Here is a 15,766-nt window from a genome sequence, read left to right as displayed (position 1 = left end):
GGGCAAAAAACCCGATTATCTGCTTATCTGTAATTTTACCCTCCCTATTTTTTTTCCCCTCCTTAAAGATTTTCTAGTTTTTACTTTACTTCTAAGCCCCCCCCCCTCTTTATTCTCTTCTCTTCCTCATCATGTCCTCCACTCTCCCAGATGCCTCCAAAGTCGGACTCCCCGCCTCCGATGCCACCAGCGCCGCCGAACTCGCCAGTCTTAAGGTAAGACTGCGTGGCGCCCTGCGCCAGTTCCCGGATTTCCCCTCTCCGGGAATTTTGTTCGAGGATATCCTGCCTATTTTCGCCGATCCTAGTTTGCACGAGGCCCTGATCCGCTCTTTGGAACTTCACGTTACCGCCAACTACGACCAGAAGCCCGATGTCATTGTCGGCCTCGAGGCCCGTGGCTTCTTGATGGGTCCCAGTCTGGCGCTGCGTCTGGGTGCCAGCTTCGTCCCCGTGCGCAAGCAGGGCAAGCTTCCCGGTCCTTGCGAGACCCAGGGCTACGAGAAGGAGTATGGTCAGGATTTCTTCCAGATGCAGTCTGATTCCATCAAGCCCGGCCAGAAGGTCCTTGTTATTGATGATATTATTGCTACTGGTATGTGATACGAATCTCCCCCGGATACTTCATCTACTAACTATTTTTTAGGTGGCTCTGCCAAGGCTGGTGGTGAGCTGATCCAGAAAATGGGCGGCGAACTCCTCGGCTTCATCTTCCTCCTCGAGCTTGAGTTCCTTCACGGACGCGACAAGCTCCCCGCGCCGGTTTACACTCTCCTATCTGGCCAAGCTTAATTACACACTTCCCAAAAATATTCTTCCTGCGACGATCTCAACTGCCGATTATAATGACCCCATCCTTTCAAAAGTCCGATCACACCCGATATTGCGGTGAGCGTCACCCGCTCCTTCCGGGCCTCAAAACAATTTACTCGAACTTCGAGTCTGGGAGCCTCGTTTCGCTGGTCGACGGCACCACAGCTGCAGAGCTGCTCGCCGGATAATATCCAATATAGACAACTAGCTTTTATCAATGCAACTTGATATGTGTATAGACTGGTTAATCATATTTGAATAGAGTAGCTTTTTTTTTTTTTTATAGCAATTGAGCCGGACCAATGATATACTTTCAAAACTTATCAATCTCAAATCTAGAAGGTTTTACTCTTTAGGAATGAACTTCCTCATAACCTCCTCCACCCATTCCATAGGAACCCCCAAATCTACAGACTCCCGAATAGCCCGATTCATTCTCGCAATATACTCAAACTTGGGCCCAGCAAGCTTAATACAGTTCTCATCAACATAAACCAAAACTGGCACCTTTCCCTTATCCTCAAGCCCCCTCACTCCCTCCCCATCCAACCACTTCACAACATCCGCCTCAACAAACCACTTATTATAAGACCCATTTCCCTGCACCCTAGGTCTAACAGAAACGGGAACACCATCGCTATCCTTCGCACCAGCGGCACATGTATCAACCCCCTCATAACCATCCAGAATCTTTTCGTCACCAACGTCCATCTGGTAAAGAACACCGTAGACCGCGTCTTCAGCTCCGGAAACGGGAATATGATGCGCAGTCTCAGAGTCTTGATTTGCGACGCGCAGACCCGGTCGTGGGAGGACGTTTGCGTAGCCCGCCTCACAGATTAGCCAGCGCCAGTGTGGGAGGGTTGCGATTGCTAGTGGGGTGGCGGAGTGGGTGGGGTTTATGCGACAGCGGGATTTCATTTGGGCTGGGGAGAGGTTGGAGCCATAGGCGAAGTAGAGATATTTTGCATATTGGGGTGGTTTTGTGGTTGGTGGGGTGGGTGTTGGGAGGGGTTTGGTGTGTCTTTCTGCTGGTTCGAGGGCTGAGATGGAGAGCATTTCGGAGATGGGTTATGGAAGAATTTAGGTGAGGAAGAGAAAGAAGTGAATGAGTCAAGAGTGGAAGTATGTAGAAGCCAAGCTCCAATTGCGCCTTACCGTCAAGTTCTACATTTGTTTTCTTTTTTATTATTAGTTATATTGGAAATGAAGCCTCTTGAATACTTGATCAGAAGTAGAAAGCCATTAAAACAAACAAATACCTTAATTATTAGTGAGCCAGAATTATCTTATCCCAAGGTCCTCAAATTCACTCTATAGCTCTCTATACTGGCCCGTTAGCCATATCCAAGCCGCTGCGCTCTCTTAGTTATATACGGCCTAACATGGCCTAATTTAACGAGAAAAGAGTCCATTTCCCACGAGCTCTGTTCATCCTACCAGACTCTTATCTACTCGCGATATACTCTTTGTCATCTTGAGAACAATCAAGCTGAGCCCGATAATACTAATGGCCACAATAGTGAAAACGCCGAGAAGTGCAGGGTTGCTCGTATTGACAGTATAGCCAATAGCATCACCGGGGTAAAATAGGTGATCTAGGGTACTATACTGTTCGGGGGGAATGCTTTTTAGGAAATGAAGGTATTATAGTTGGTATCCACACGGTTTATGAAAAAGAAATGAAACTACACAGCTTTGAAGGCCCGAGCGACATTGAGTCGGGCCGTGCCTGGAGATGAACACGCCACGAGCTACTTCATACTCCAATAAAACAAATGAAGGACACGCTAATGCGTACTTCCCCGCTGGATATGGCCGGTACTATGCCCATATTAGTTTCTCAATTCCCCGAGCCAATCAAGAATAGGGCTCATGAGGGTGTGGGCTAGATCTTTTATAGCGAAAATAGCCGTCACGGACCTCTCTGTTCAGACATTCTAGATCGCTAATCCCGGGAATACTCTCAAATACTCTCACGTCAACTTACTATATATAGACTCGCATTGGGATTCTCTACATGTTTAGTCCAATAGGATTATACTTACACGAGGCTAGTTCACAGGCGTGTAAGTTAAATGTGGCCAAAGGAACTCGGGAGTTGTCTATCATCGAAGGACTTCTTATCCTAACACATATTGGAAAAGAACTATTCCCGTTAGTTGCCCTAAGTATAAACTTAGGTCTGCGTTTCCTTTAAAATAGGATAATTCTCTTTAGGCTCATAGTAGAAGTCAAGGCTAAGTTCCCGTATACTAGAAGGCCACCGAAACGAGTCTAGAGATTTTCGATTATATAGTGAGTAGTAAGGTCCTTGGTATATAACATACTGTTCCGATGAAGTTTTCCAAGTATCGATAAATCAGGGTAATATCTTAAATAGGGTCTGAATATATTCACTATGCCTAATCATTCGTTGAGAAGGCAGAGATACTGTATTTTGAAATCTAGTTACTGGCGACGTAGCCGCATCTAGATCGGGAAGGATTTTATTTAGCAGTGCACCTATAAAACTTCCCTCTCTAATAACACAGCCACGACACCTAAGACTTTGCGGGATTGGATTACTCTGCGTGGGAAAAGGTGACGGAGACGACAGAGCCTCAGTTGTTCAAGGTTACTGAGAAATTTAGGTATTCGAAACTGGGAGTCTGGATGGAAGAACAATTGAAATGACTATTGAACTTGTAATGGATATGATTGGTTATATGAGACTGATAGAATTGATGAATCTGTGGCTATGTTCACTATGCTATGTGGAATGTGTCTATAGGAAATTTAAAGACATTTACCTCTTTGAATATCTCCTAGTTTCGAGAACCCCTGCGAGTAACTTCTCGGTCATCAATGACCGATATACTCATAGACTGCCAATTGTGGGGGTTTGTAGATCATCGGAAACCGAGTTCCGCTTTTTCATATATCAAGGAAGTTGAGGATTGAATATTTGTAAAAGAATATCCAAAATGGCACCCAACAAACTAGCAATCGCCAGCATCTCCCTAAGCCAATACCCAGGCCATACTCTCGACCACAAAATCCGCGCCGCAGCCCAAGCCGGCATCGCAGGAATCGAAATAGTCTATAACGACCTTCTCATCTACAGCCAAACCCAAAACATCTCCATCCACGCCGGAGCCCAAAAGATCCACACCCTCTGCCTGGAAACAAAGCTCCAAGTCCTCTCTCTAGCCCCCTTCGAAAACTACGAAGGCTCAACAACCCCCCTCAAAGAAAGACTTGCCCTCGCCCAGCACTGGCTTGAAATAGCCCGTCTACTACACGCACCATACCTCCAAGTTCCATCAATCTTCACTGCAGACTGCTCCCGCGATGAAAAAATAATCATATCCGACCTCCAGCAGCTAGCCGACCTAGCCAGCTCCATAAAGCCAATAGTATCAATCGCCTACGAACCCTTGTCATGGGGAACAAACTGCTCAACCTGGGAAAGCGCCCTGTCAATTGTGCAACGGGTTGACCGTCCAAATTTCGGACTATGTATGGATACATTCCATGAAGGGACGCGGTTGTGGGGGGATAATGCTTCTCCAACGGGATTGCAAATGGATGCCGAGATGAAGCTGCGGGATTCGCTGATGAGGTTTGTGCGGGATTGTCCGCGGGAGAAGATTTTCTATGTACAGCTTTCTGATGCGGAGCGCTTTGAGACGCCTTATTCGTTGGTGCATCCGTGGGCGTTGTCGGGTGAGGCGAAGGAGTTTACTTGGTCGAAGCATGCCAGGCCTTTTCCGTTGGAGGTTGAGTTTGGGGCGTATTTGCCTGTTGTAGAGATTGCCAGGGCGTGGATTGTTGAGGTTGGGTTTGAAGGGTGGGTTTCTATGGAGGTTTTTGACCGGAGAATGAGAGATGGGAGAGTTAGTCCTGAGATAGCGGCTAGGAGGGGGTCTGAGTCTTGGAGGAAGGTTCAGATTGAGATGGAGAATAAGTCGAGGCTTTGAGCTGAGGTTTTGAGGGATGCGGGTTGTATATAGAGATAGTTTAGATGGTGAATGTAGATTCTCAAATAAATCCAGTTCAATTACTAGCTGGTGTTTGGACTATATTCAAGTCTAAACCTATGTACATATGCGAAACATAAAAACAGGCGCGCCACAAATGATCCGACAATCTTCCAAAAGGGTATATTATATCTGTGTGGATATTTCAAACAATGTGTAAATTCGTGATTGGGACGCCGCGAGAGCGCATGCTATATCGTCTCTTGACTCCGATGCCATTTGCATGGCGCAGGAGCTCGTATGTTTCATCTCCGCCACCAACCATGACCATGCTGATGAGGTAATTTCGTGGGATGCCACTGGGTGTCATTTGGGCTTCGTCGAGATGTGGACGGATGAGAGTGGACTCGGCGCGGACAGCGGCGAGCGCGGAGCGAGACCCGGGTTGGTTTGCTGACTCTTTCTTCTGCCCGTGAAAGCCGGGTGGTGGCATTTCGTCGTATGACACGACGATGATTAGCTTCAGCGTGGATCGCGCTGGTCGGTATGCGGGGATATTGCGGAGCTTTTCCGAGAAGGTGCAGCCGCCACGTTTGATAACCAGAACTTCGTGGGTATGAGCGACCTCACGGAGGATTCCCTCGTTGCAGAGCTCGCCGGCAAAGTATATACTTGACCACGACAGGCGGTCTTTAGATGGGCCGCCGAGCAAGGACAAAGTGACTGCATCTTCAATATCCGGAAGCGGACTGGCCCCAATGCCTGTGGAGATAGCAGCAGGGAGACTCAACCTGAGTGGAGCAGGTTCGGTCGGCTCGCTGTGAAGCAAAGACGACACCGAGTTCACCAGAGACGATAGCATGGCTCTTACGGTTGAGTCTGGGGAGTCAACAATTGCGGCATCGTCGACAGAAGAGGCGGGGCTGTGGCCTCCGAGACGGGGCTCTGGCGGGTGAGGATTTTCTGGTTGAGGTTGCTCATCTCGTGAATGAGCCGAGTCATTACGTCGGCGAGAGGGTTCTGGGAGAACGTCAATGACGAGGTCAAGCATGGCATTGTCGCGAACACGGGTGAAGTTCGGATCATACGGATCGACGACATCAAATGTGATTTGGCGAGAGAGATATACCTTCTCATCTTTGCCTAATGGCACATTGTTGATAACCTGCACCCGGTAACCGTCTTCCTCCCCAGCTGTGGGCGTTGGGGTGTCCAACCGTACATCCTGAACCATACTCAACCGGAGTCCTCCAATCGTTTTTACAAGTACCCCGTCTCGGACACGTTCCAGCGCTCCAGGTCCCATGTTCACGCCACCTGGAAGTGACGGGAATGAGATATCGAGCGTGGGACGAACGGCCATGGGTGCGCTGGTGGCGTCGAATGGGACCAGCTGAGGTGGCAGTGTCCACGGGTAGAATGTGTAATTGGTTGGTGATGTAAGGTCAGACATAAACACACTTTGATGTCCAGGCGAGTCTTCTAGAATAGGACTCGCGGCCACCCCTCGATCAGGCATCAGATCCAGGCGTGCCAAGGTGGCAGCATGGAATATGTCCGAACGGGACGCAGTGGAAGACACGCCGAAGAACGGAGAGGGAATGATTTGACATATTCCCTCAGCAACGTTTTGACCCTGAGGCGGGGTGTGCTTTTGGCGATGCGCGGATGCTGTTTTTCTCGGGATGACGAGAGGATGGCCTTCGGTGTTGAAAACCCAGGGGGCATCGATGGTGTTCAATGGATGGTCCTGGTCAAACAGAAGATAAAGGTATTTGGCAGTTTCTCCAATAAAGAAACTCTCCATCCGGTCAATGAGCTCGCCAGTCAGAACATTCCGAATGCCAGCCCAGCCACACTTGGTCCAGCAACGCCGCTTGAGGTCGCTGAGAACCATCTCTCCGACATGTAGATACCATGGATCTTGAGTTGCCCGATAGATGTAGTAGTTGGATTCGATGAACTCGGGCCGACCTCCGTACCACGGCATACCGTTGTCGATGTCACCAGTAGCTACATTCCAACGCTCGGGAATGCCCGAGTAACGTGTCCAGATGGCGGTAGTCAGCAGATGAATCTGGATAGCTTCATCTAGCTTTCCATCCAGGGCAAGAACTCCCGGATAGAAAGCGCTCAGGCTATCGATCCAGAAAGCTCGTGTGGCACCGGTGATCACATCTCCTACAATAAGATGGGGATGTTGATAACCTTCGCCTCGGAATAGGTGGCGATTGATCGCGGTATGCGATTCTTCCCAAACTTGCCGGAAGGCCTCAGCGGTATGCTGGTAGTCCGCAAGAGGAGCATAGTATGAGTCCAATGCTGCCCAAGGGCTGCTGGAGTTGAAAGACAGACGCTCGCCCTCGGACAGGAGAATATAGGCTTTGACGGCATACTCGTAGAAGCTGTCAATGCCGGCGCCGATCTGCTGAAAATTAGTCTATGCTTGTACTCATCAACATTAAAATCCTGCTTACCCCGGCCCATGGTCCGACCCATTTCCCTGACTCAACATCAATGCCAAATCCAAGCAGTCCGATGTCACTCCGCCGGTTCCAGACTGCCCAAAATGCCCTCTTACCCAAGTCTTCATACCGCCCATCACCAGTGAGTCGGCTCAAAACCGTCAGCTCAAGGACTAGACTGCCCGCACCAGCGCTACACGTCTCAGCGGGCTCAGATGCCGCGTTTTTGGATTTGCGCTTGCCATCAGCATCTCGAACGTTGGGATTTAAAGGCGCATTCTCGTAGAATGGGATCCCGTGGCGCAGGTTGACCCGAGGGTAAGGGAGGCCAGTCTCTGTATAGAATGCGGGGAGCAAACGGTTGGCCAGATCTACCGCAAGTCGAAGCAGTTGGCCATCATAGACAAAGCCATTGCCCCATCGAATGCCGTGGTCACTTTTCATAAACGTACTTTTATCCCATGCGCTAGCGAAGGCAGCGTCCCGTTCCGATGGCTCATATCCGGTGATGGGTAGCTCGCCGACGGCGAAAAGATGGGCGCTGAGCAATCCACCTAAAACACGTTAGCAGTAGGACATGTGATAGATCGTTAAGCCATGAATGAGAAGAAACCATACCCAGTCCCCGGATCACAGTTTCAAACAATTGTACCTTGCTATCCAGATCAAATCCCCGCGACCTCTCACCCTGACCAGCAGGGCCATTCGAGCCATCGCCATACAGCCTAACAAAGCTTTCCACACCGTCCTGGAAATGCGCCAAGGCTCGCTCCCCACTGTCCGGGCTCGAGGACAGGATGGCCAAGGTCGATAAGCTGTCAATCAAGGTCAGAGAATAATTCCCCAGCACATCATTATTCTCCGGATTCTTCTCGTCGCGAACAAGAGGGCCGCATGTCAGGGCACGTAATTCGTCTTCGGGGAACGCGTAGTGGAGGTAGTTCTCGAAGCCATGGAAGAACATGCGCTCAGTTTCTTGTCTGAAGGAGGACAGGGGTGCATTAGTTGATTTGGACTTTTTTGAAGAGAAACAGGGGGTAGCTATACCTTAGTTCTTTGACTTGGCTGTCTCGCATGCCATGAACAACGGTGAGCCATAACAAGATGGCCCAAACCACCATCCAGGCGGAGCGGAGGCTGAACATTACCTCCGTCGCGTGCGCTTCGAGCAGATCTCGCCGTAGGGGTCATGGGCGCCAGATGGCCTTTTATTTAAGACCTCTGAGAAGAGACAGTTTGAATGGGATGAACGGCCCTCGGGCTTGTGGAGTGGGAAGTTCGGGGGATTCGGCCAGATAAGCCTCTGGGGAATCTTTTTTTTGGCCCGCTTATTGCATCATCCCTATACTAAGATACAACTTAATAGGCTTGAGATATTTATTTGATTTTAGCCCTTATAGGTACTTTACTATTTGTTCTAAATAGTAAATTTCACGACACACATATACATGGTCTATTGGGTAAAATGCGATATGAATGTGATCAAAAATAGCTATTTTGGCTGTATACGAACTATGCGTCGATATATCCGATAGGATCATCCTTGGCCTGTAAACGTTGGAATCGACAATACTCAGATGCAACTCAACATGACTAGACACTTAGCTATAGAAAACTATCCAGGGATAGTATCATATGCGAAAAGCCTTAAACTACATGAACTCCAGACATGATATCTTGGGATCGAAGGGCATAAAGCTTAAGATATTTGTATCTCTTCTGTTCTTTCAGCTAGGACCTATGGATATACCCTAAGAAGACAACAGGTACACTTGAGATTGAAAATAAAAAAAGTATGAGAGGCCACTTCGAGACTAACATTTTCGCTATCTCTCATCAAATCCAACTCGCCCATGCCATATGGATATATGGATCAAAGCATATTATAAACAGACGCCTCAAATATCCATGGATATTCCATGCTTAACACTCAACAATAAATATTGGAAAATGAAACTGTAAGATCATACGTCAGTAATAGAAGATGCATTGGAAACACAGAGTTCTCATAACTGACCATTCCTCGTATTCGTCAAAAGAGAACTTCTCTCTATACTCGAAAATGTGGGCATCATCAGAATTCTCGAATTGTCCATCAACGTTCAGATCACGATCCACTGGTGGTAGGGTGACTGTGTATGCAGGTCCGGCGAAGACATTGTATCCAGGGTCTTTCCGATTCCCGAGTTCGCGCCAGAAAGCCACAATCGCTCTGGCTAGGCAGTAAATCTATAGAAATAGCAAGGAAACTTGGAGAAGTAGCAGGGTAAAGCGGGTGCTGGGGCTGTGGACCATCTGACCTACGTTGCAGCGGTTAGTAATGAAGCTCTCAAGCAGCTCGCATAGGCTGCAGCATTCAATGCAAGACCCACGGATGTAATCAATTGCCATGATGACGAGAAAGCATGTATTACCGCGCCAGTACCACTTTTCAGATTGTGGCTCGACATTGCGGACGAGGTAAAGCTGGCGGGACGTGACGATGGTCTCGGTGACGAACTCCATCTGAGAGTAGTAGGGGACCCCGAGCGTAAATCTTGGAGTAGACATCTTGTAAGATCTGAGTTGAGTTGAGAAAGAAAAGAAAATGAGTTCAAAAAGGAATATGGTCAAGAGTTGCTCCTGCCCGGGAAGTTAAATACTTCATGTCTGAGGAAGGTGACCTAAGTATTGCTTATCTAGGTATGTACTAGTAGCACATAGCATATATACAAATGTATGTATTATTTACTTTAGTCTAGACTGTGAAGAAATCAAAAGCACTGTAGAAGAGAAAGAGTGATTGAATTGCAGCAAATGTATTTACCATAATGAGAGGCGTAGGCAATATCGTAAACATGCGGTCTTTTCCCTCCTCATATTCTCAGTACCAGCAAGCAAATCCACGACGGTATTCACAATATCTTCATCAGACGAAAAAGGAGATTGGGATGACCATCATCGTTGCCATTGCAGCACTGGGGCCCCCGATGATTGATACTATGGTTGAAATACTTGCTACGATGGGGTTAGTAACGAGGACTTCAAGTAGCATGCTTGTAATGATGTTTAATAGAGATCAAGAACACCATTAGGGCTGCACTGTAGTTCATACAGTGTGTGCACCTTTTTCTGACTCTGGTTAAATGTTTGGGGAGAGATGCAAAGGTTAGTTTCTTCAGGCTTGCAACGGCGGTTCGTGATGTGCGTTCATCTTGTACTCGGATGTGATAGCAAGTCATGATGGGTGTGACGGATAAAATAAAGAAGTCGAAGTAGTCAAGACGAAGTTGAAGAGAAAGGGTAGAGTCCTTGCATCTACAATTTAGAGATTCACTCATATATATGCCGCCATCTATTTTGTTTAGGGTCTACTCCATGGACTCTGTTGTAAAAGTCGACTAGGAACTACGCTTTTCGCTAGAATTTACAGTTCGCCAATGATTCCATCCACAGGTCTTTAATACGAACTAGCTAGATATTTCGACTGTCCAAGTCCTACATCATCCCCAGGTCCGCAGTAGCCTTTGTGTCTCTCCCTTTACCCCTAACTAGTGCTAGCAATCCTGGAAGCAGACCAACGGCGCCACCAACAATAGACTTGAAAGATCACCAACGGGGTGAGAATTCCTACCATGGTCCATAATGCGGCGTCACGTCCTGCGGAGGCGAGGACAATTACTAGAGAGTTAGCAAGGGAGTCCAGTCGCGTGTATATTATACCTTACAAGAGACCGAGAGAGGAAATGAGGCCAAATTGCAATTATCCAGTCGCTTGGACCATTTTTCGACCTCTGACGGAGTGAGATGCGAAGGGGTAACTTCTCCGGGGTCGTGGAGGATATTGTGGCCATCTTGTATTGGGTCTTGTATTGGGATGCGATCACAAGGCTGAGCCATGATACCGATGAAAAGTAGTTGCAGTTAAAGAGGAAGAATTTAGGAAGTTGAAGGGCGGACAGTCCAGAGAACCATGGATGTACTGTAGTCTACCTGTACTTCCCGCTCAGGCGTTTTTCACTAGATTCTACTCTTATCAAAGGTTATACATAGAAAAAGTTTTAAAACACAAAGTATTTGTTCTCGTCTTTTTCTGTCTACTTGGGAAGAAAATATCTTAGAAGACATCTATGTTGTAAACAGAATATCTGAGACTACTAAAAAAATTACACGAGGCCGCATACGCGGCCCTATACTCTTGTTGGAAAATACATCTGAAAAGGGATAGTAGTCCAATTCCTAGTATTATCCCTAGCTGGATATTCATATTATTTAAGCTCTACATCCGAGGTCAACGCACAGAAGCCAAGACTGTAGAAATATCCAAAGGATTACTTTGAAATTTAGTTATTGTACAATTCATAAATCCGGATATATAGCCGGACAGGTCGCGACTGGAAGCCAAATGCTCTCTGACTTTAACACAAGCGTCCAGATCGGGGATGCACATGGCATGTTTGAAAAAATGAATTTGACGCCCGCTGATCTTCATTAAAACATTAATACCTATCTTTATGCTTATTTGCCCAGCTCTCCAAGCACCAGGTTCCGATCGGAGGAACAAGAAACGACTATGACAATGTTAGCAAGGGGTTGCTTGCAAAGAGGGTATTATACTCACTGATTGGCTCATCATTGGGAGAGAAGCGCACGTCATTGACAGTACCCTTGTGACCGGGAAGCTTGTACAGCAATTTCCCAGTCTTGACATCCCAAACAACCACACTTCGGTCGCCACTGCCTGCAGCAATCTTCTCGCCCTTGGGATCCCAGCTGGCACGGATGAGGTTCTTCTCCAGTCCGACAGGAGCGCCATCGTAGGTCTTCACTTGCCGGTTGGTAGGGGCGAAGGGACGAATGTCCCATGTGCGAACAGTAGAGTCATGAGAGTTCGATAGCAAAGTCTGTGAGTCTGGCGAGATTTCTAGCGAGGTGATGGTATCTGTGTGTCCAGCCATGGAGTAGACTATGGCCTTCTTTCGAAGATCCCAGGCGTGGATTGTATTGTCAATACCTCCACTGTAGATTTCGTTACCCGCTTCGGACAATGCCACTGCGGTGATGGGGAGTTCGGTTTGGAGGTAATCCAGAGCATCCTTCTGCCGAGGATCCCAGATGCCAATACAGCCATCATCACTACCACTGACCAGAAGCTCTTGTCCTCTTTTGCTGATATCGAGGCAGTTGATGATTTCCTCGTGGCCCACGTGGCGGCGTACTCGTTCTCCGGTCTCGACATCCCAGCTTCCGAGGGTCATGTCTGCGGACGCGGAGAACAGCGCCCGCGAATCGCGTGACCACTGAATATCCAACACAGCTCCTCGGTGACCTGTCAATTGGCCGTAATTTTCACATTGTCCATATGTATTCCACAGTACTATTCAATAAATCTCGATCAGTAACATATTCGGCCGCATTCCCGGATAAAGACGAGACATACAAATGGAACGATCCATGGATCCAGATGCGATATGTTGCGCAGTAGGGTCAAATCGAACTGCAAAGACTTCACCAGAGTGACCTAGTAGATTCTTTCTATTAGCGCGTGTATAGCGACGAATTGGCGACAGTCTCACCTGTGAGCTCCATGATAGGAGCATCCAAACCACTTGTGCGAGGAACCTGTAGACTCAAATTAGCTGGCCGTATCCCGTGAAAGCCGCTTGAGCTTCGAGAGCAAGCCTGGCGCGTACAGATTGAATAAGAGCTCCATTTTGGGAGGAGCCCTTCACAAGTTCGGTTCCTGCGTTTTCGGCGGCCTTGTTCCGCTTGACCACGAGCTGGTGTGAGGTCCCAAAGCCCTCGGGAGCAGGGCGCTTTTCACCAGACATTGTCACAGCAAGCACCTCGGTGAATTTGGAGAAGTAAAAGAGTTGATTGGTGACCAATCGCGACTGAGGGCGAAAGTAGTGGAGAGCAAAAGTTCAGGGAAGCGGGAAGAACGATAATCCCACCTAGGCTCGGGCTCGGCGGTGAGCGGGCTGTGTCCGGTTGACGAAAGCGACCATCGAGACTTGATCGTATTGGGTTATTTTTGTTTGGCAGAAAATAATATGGTGGTTTACCCCACTCACCAACTACCACACCTTTTCTTTTTTTAATCAAATAGAGAGTTGGTAGATATATACCTAAATATCTTTGGAAGTATACAGAGATACACGTGTAGAGAGAGACAAGATGGAGCAATTTGTAGAGGAAGCTTGTATATGATATAAAATACATCTATACATATTAATTGAAAGGCGGAGAACAAGGCGGCAAATACAAACAACCAATAAAATCAAAGTCCAGCATGGTCGGTCTCGTCGGCCGTAGTACTGTGTACAATCAGCAACTCCAACGGACTCCCCACAATCACCCTGATCAACAGTTGACTGTCACATTTACCTGTACTTGTCTGGACGATATTCATTTTCCTGCTTTACCAACAATCACAACTATCCGAGCACAATCCCAAAGATGTCGTCCACGAAAGCCTCCAGAATAGGAGAAGAGTAAGTGGACTCCCAAGGCTGGATGCCTTATCCAGTGGATCTTCTACTAATCACTGGCCTTCGAACAGAATATGGAAGTCAGTAAGCCCCAGGACCCGGACCCGTCTACTGGGACCGGGAAGCGATTGCCAATTGACTTCGCTATACCTCCGTCCTCGAACCTGAACTAATCGGCTTTATTCACATGCGCAGAACAAGAGTCGATAAAGTCAACGCGGAGTTGGTCACATTAACCTACGGAACAATTGTCGCGCAATTATGCCAAGACTACGATAGCAACTACCAGGATGTCAACAAGCAGTTGGACAAGATGGGATACAATATCGGAATGCGACTCATTGAAGACTTCCTGGCCAAGTCAGGTGTCGGCCGATGCGCCAACTTCCGGGAGACAGCTGATATGATTGCGAAGGTGGGAGTCACCTCACATGGAGATAAAAAAGCTCTGATGGCTGACAACCCGATCAGGTTGGCTTTAAGATCTTCCTGAACGTCACACCTACAGTCACAAACTGGACGAGTGACAACACTCAGTTCTCTCTTATCTTTGAAGACAACCCCTTGGCAGACTTCGTGGAGCTTCCCGATGATGGGCGGGCTCAGGACGAACTATGGTTCTCCAATATTCTGTGTGGCGTCCTCCGAGGGTCCCTAGAGATGGTAAGTCACTAGTACCCCGGTCAATCAGATTGGATTCCCTTGTTCTGAGTCCGATCACTGACCCGGCTTTTTATATATATTTAGGTTCAAATGCAGATCGAGGCACACTTTGTCAGTGATGTGCTGCGCGGAGATGATACCACAGAGATGAGGGTCTCCCTTGTACGATACATTGAGGATGAGATGCCACCCGAGGAAGAGTAATGATCCGAGATGTGCATCTACACTATTTGAAGAATGGGCGTTCTGGGGTTCCTCATTGGTTTCTTTTAAAGGGGATGGATTGCCCTTATTATTGCTTCCGATCATCACTCTATTTTGTACACCTGTCTTTTTATTTTATTTTAAATTAGGCTTTATGATGTATCCTCCCACGCGTTTTATCACTAGCATATAGGGGTTCAATACATAAGAATTCATTTGATCTATACAATGTAAGAGAAATTAGGGCAAGTTACGATCAGTCCATAGAAATTGCATGATCTCCCTATTTTCCTTTTTTATACGTGTAGATCCTCGGCCAATCTGCCGTTCAGGAGCTTGATCTGTATGGTCATAACCAAACATGTATTGTAAGGTAAACCTGCAGTTCGGTCAAGTATATATAGTTCCTGGGCACACAGTAAACAGCGGTCAACGGAACATCCGAGTTAATGTATTTGTGAAGTACTGTATGTCACAAACACAAAACCATACCCGTTCTGTACCACTATCTCCGGCCCCTCAACTCTTTACAGATCGAATTTCCCTCCTTTCCATCTTTTTTTCTCAACCTCAACCTAAGCAGAACTTTTCCACATTGATTCTTCTTGCAATTTGTTCAATTCTTCTAGATCGATTCATCTTCGGTATATTCAACCTTCGTGGTGGTCGTGAAATAGTGGCTTACTCTACTTTTTAGACTCCCGCTGGGATCCATCGTAGGGCCCATCAGGTATCATATCACCCCTTCTGACTTTCCCTGCCCTCTAATTTTTCTATTCAAACCACCATATTTTCACATGTATCCTTCATTTCTTTCTCGCTAATTCTCTGGCTCCTCTTTCTCTTTTGTTGCAGACCGCAAATTCAATGGTTATCAGATCGGTGCATTCCCAGAAATACGCTTGACAGCGCCATCCCCAGCCCCGACCTCCGACCAGGTTGATCCGCTCCGAACAAGCGATTCTCCCGCAGAGCGCAGCGCCTGTCGCTGTACGTCCCCCCCGGCTCTCTCTCACTGATTCCGTCCTCCTCTTCCCACTGTGAGATCCACATTTCTTAGACTTCCCTTTTCTATTCTTAATCTGTTCTATTTTTCCATTTCTTGTCCTTGGGTTTCTTTTTCTTTGTATACGGGCTTGGTGCTCTCCTGTCCGCGATTCTGCCCGATCGGGTGTCTGGCGCCGCCCCCC

At 47.6% G+C, this 15,766-nt stretch overlaps 7 protein-coding genes across 7 annotated transcripts; 4 read left to right on the top strand and 3 right to left on the bottom strand.

Annotated features, from left to right (window-relative positions):
- Positions 1 to 131: 131 nt before the first annotated feature.
- Positions 132 to 791, top strand: N7517_010360 (adenine phosphoribosyltransferase APT1; the record flags this gene model as incomplete). The annotated part of the gene is made up of 2 exons (XM_056728083.1): positions 132 to 594; positions 646 to 791. 2 exons carry the CDS (start codon positions 132 to 134, stop codon positions 789 to 791), a joined length of 609 nt encoding a protein of 202 aa, XP_056573898.1.
- A 366-nt stretch (positions 792 to 1,157) lies between these two features.
- Positions 1,158 to 1,871, bottom strand: N7517_010359 (gamma-glutamylcyclotransferase family protein; the record flags this gene model as incomplete). Its single annotated transcript, XM_056728082.1, has 1 exon — positions 1,158 to 1,871. One exon carries the CDS (start codon positions 1,869 to 1,871, stop codon positions 1,158 to 1,160), a length of 714 nt encoding a protein of 237 aa, XP_056573897.1.
- A 1,907-nt stretch (positions 1,872 to 3,778) lies between these two features.
- Positions 3,779 to 4,774, top strand: N7517_010358 (uncharacterized protein; the record flags this gene model as incomplete). The annotated part of the gene is made up of 1 exon (XM_056728081.1): positions 3,779 to 4,774. The coding sequence occupies one exon, from the start codon at positions 3,779 to 3,781 to the stop codon at positions 4,772 to 4,774; it is 996 nt and encodes a 331-aa protein (XP_056573896.1).
- Positions 4,775 to 4,979: 205 nt separating this feature from the next.
- Positions 4,980 to 9,789, bottom strand: N7517_010357 (glycoside hydrolase family 47 protein; the record flags this gene model as incomplete). Its single annotated transcript, XM_056728080.1, has 6 exons — positions 4,980 to 7,199; positions 7,252 to 7,793; positions 7,858 to 8,219; positions 8,287 to 8,304; positions 9,257 to 9,468; positions 9,544 to 9,789. The coding sequence occupies 6 exons, from the start codon at positions 9,787 to 9,789 to the stop codon at positions 4,980 to 4,982; spliced, it is 3,600 nt and encodes a 1,199-aa protein (XP_056573895.1).
- Positions 9,790 to 11,736: 1,947 nt separating this feature from the next.
- Positions 11,737 to 13,049, bottom strand: N7517_010356 (WD40 repeat domain-containing protein; the record flags this gene model as incomplete). The annotated part of the gene is made up of 5 exons (XM_056728079.1): positions 11,737 to 11,789; positions 11,840 to 12,595; positions 12,659 to 12,739; positions 12,795 to 12,840; positions 12,912 to 13,049. 5 exons carry the CDS (start codon positions 13,047 to 13,049, stop codon positions 11,737 to 11,739), a joined length of 1,074 nt encoding a protein of 357 aa, XP_056573894.1.
- Positions 13,050 to 13,677: 628 nt separating this feature from the next.
- Positions 13,678 to 14,576, top strand: N7517_010355 (TRAPP complex core subunit BET3; the record flags this gene model as incomplete). The annotated part of the gene is made up of 4 exons (XM_056728078.1): positions 13,678 to 13,712; positions 13,905 to 14,124; positions 14,181 to 14,372; positions 14,457 to 14,576. 4 exons carry the CDS (start codon positions 13,678 to 13,680, stop codon positions 14,574 to 14,576), a joined length of 567 nt encoding a protein of 188 aa, XP_056573893.1.
- Positions 14,577 to 14,937: 361 nt separating this feature from the next.
- On the top strand, positions 14,938 to 15,650 carry N7517_010354 (uncharacterized protein; the record flags this gene model as incomplete). The annotated part of the gene is made up of 2 exons (XM_056728077.1): positions 14,938 to 15,220; positions 15,432 to 15,650. The coding sequence occupies 2 exons, from the start codon at positions 14,938 to 14,940 to the stop codon at positions 15,593 to 15,595; spliced, it is 447 nt and encodes a 148-aa protein (XP_056573892.1). The 3' UTR covers positions 15,596 to 15,650.
- Positions 15,651 to 15,766: the final 116 nt, after the last annotated feature.

This window comes from Penicillium concentricum (genome assembly GCF_028827145.1).
Source record: "Penicillium concentricum strain IBT 3081 chromosome Unknown utg000006l_segment0_segment0, whole genome shotgun sequence".
Classification (NCBI taxonomy): domain Eukaryota; kingdom Fungi; phylum Ascomycota; class Eurotiomycetes; order Eurotiales; family Aspergillaceae; genus Penicillium; species Penicillium concentricum.
The sequence above is the reverse complement of the archived record's forward strand: the minus strand, read 5'-3'. Positions and strand labels throughout refer to the sequence as shown.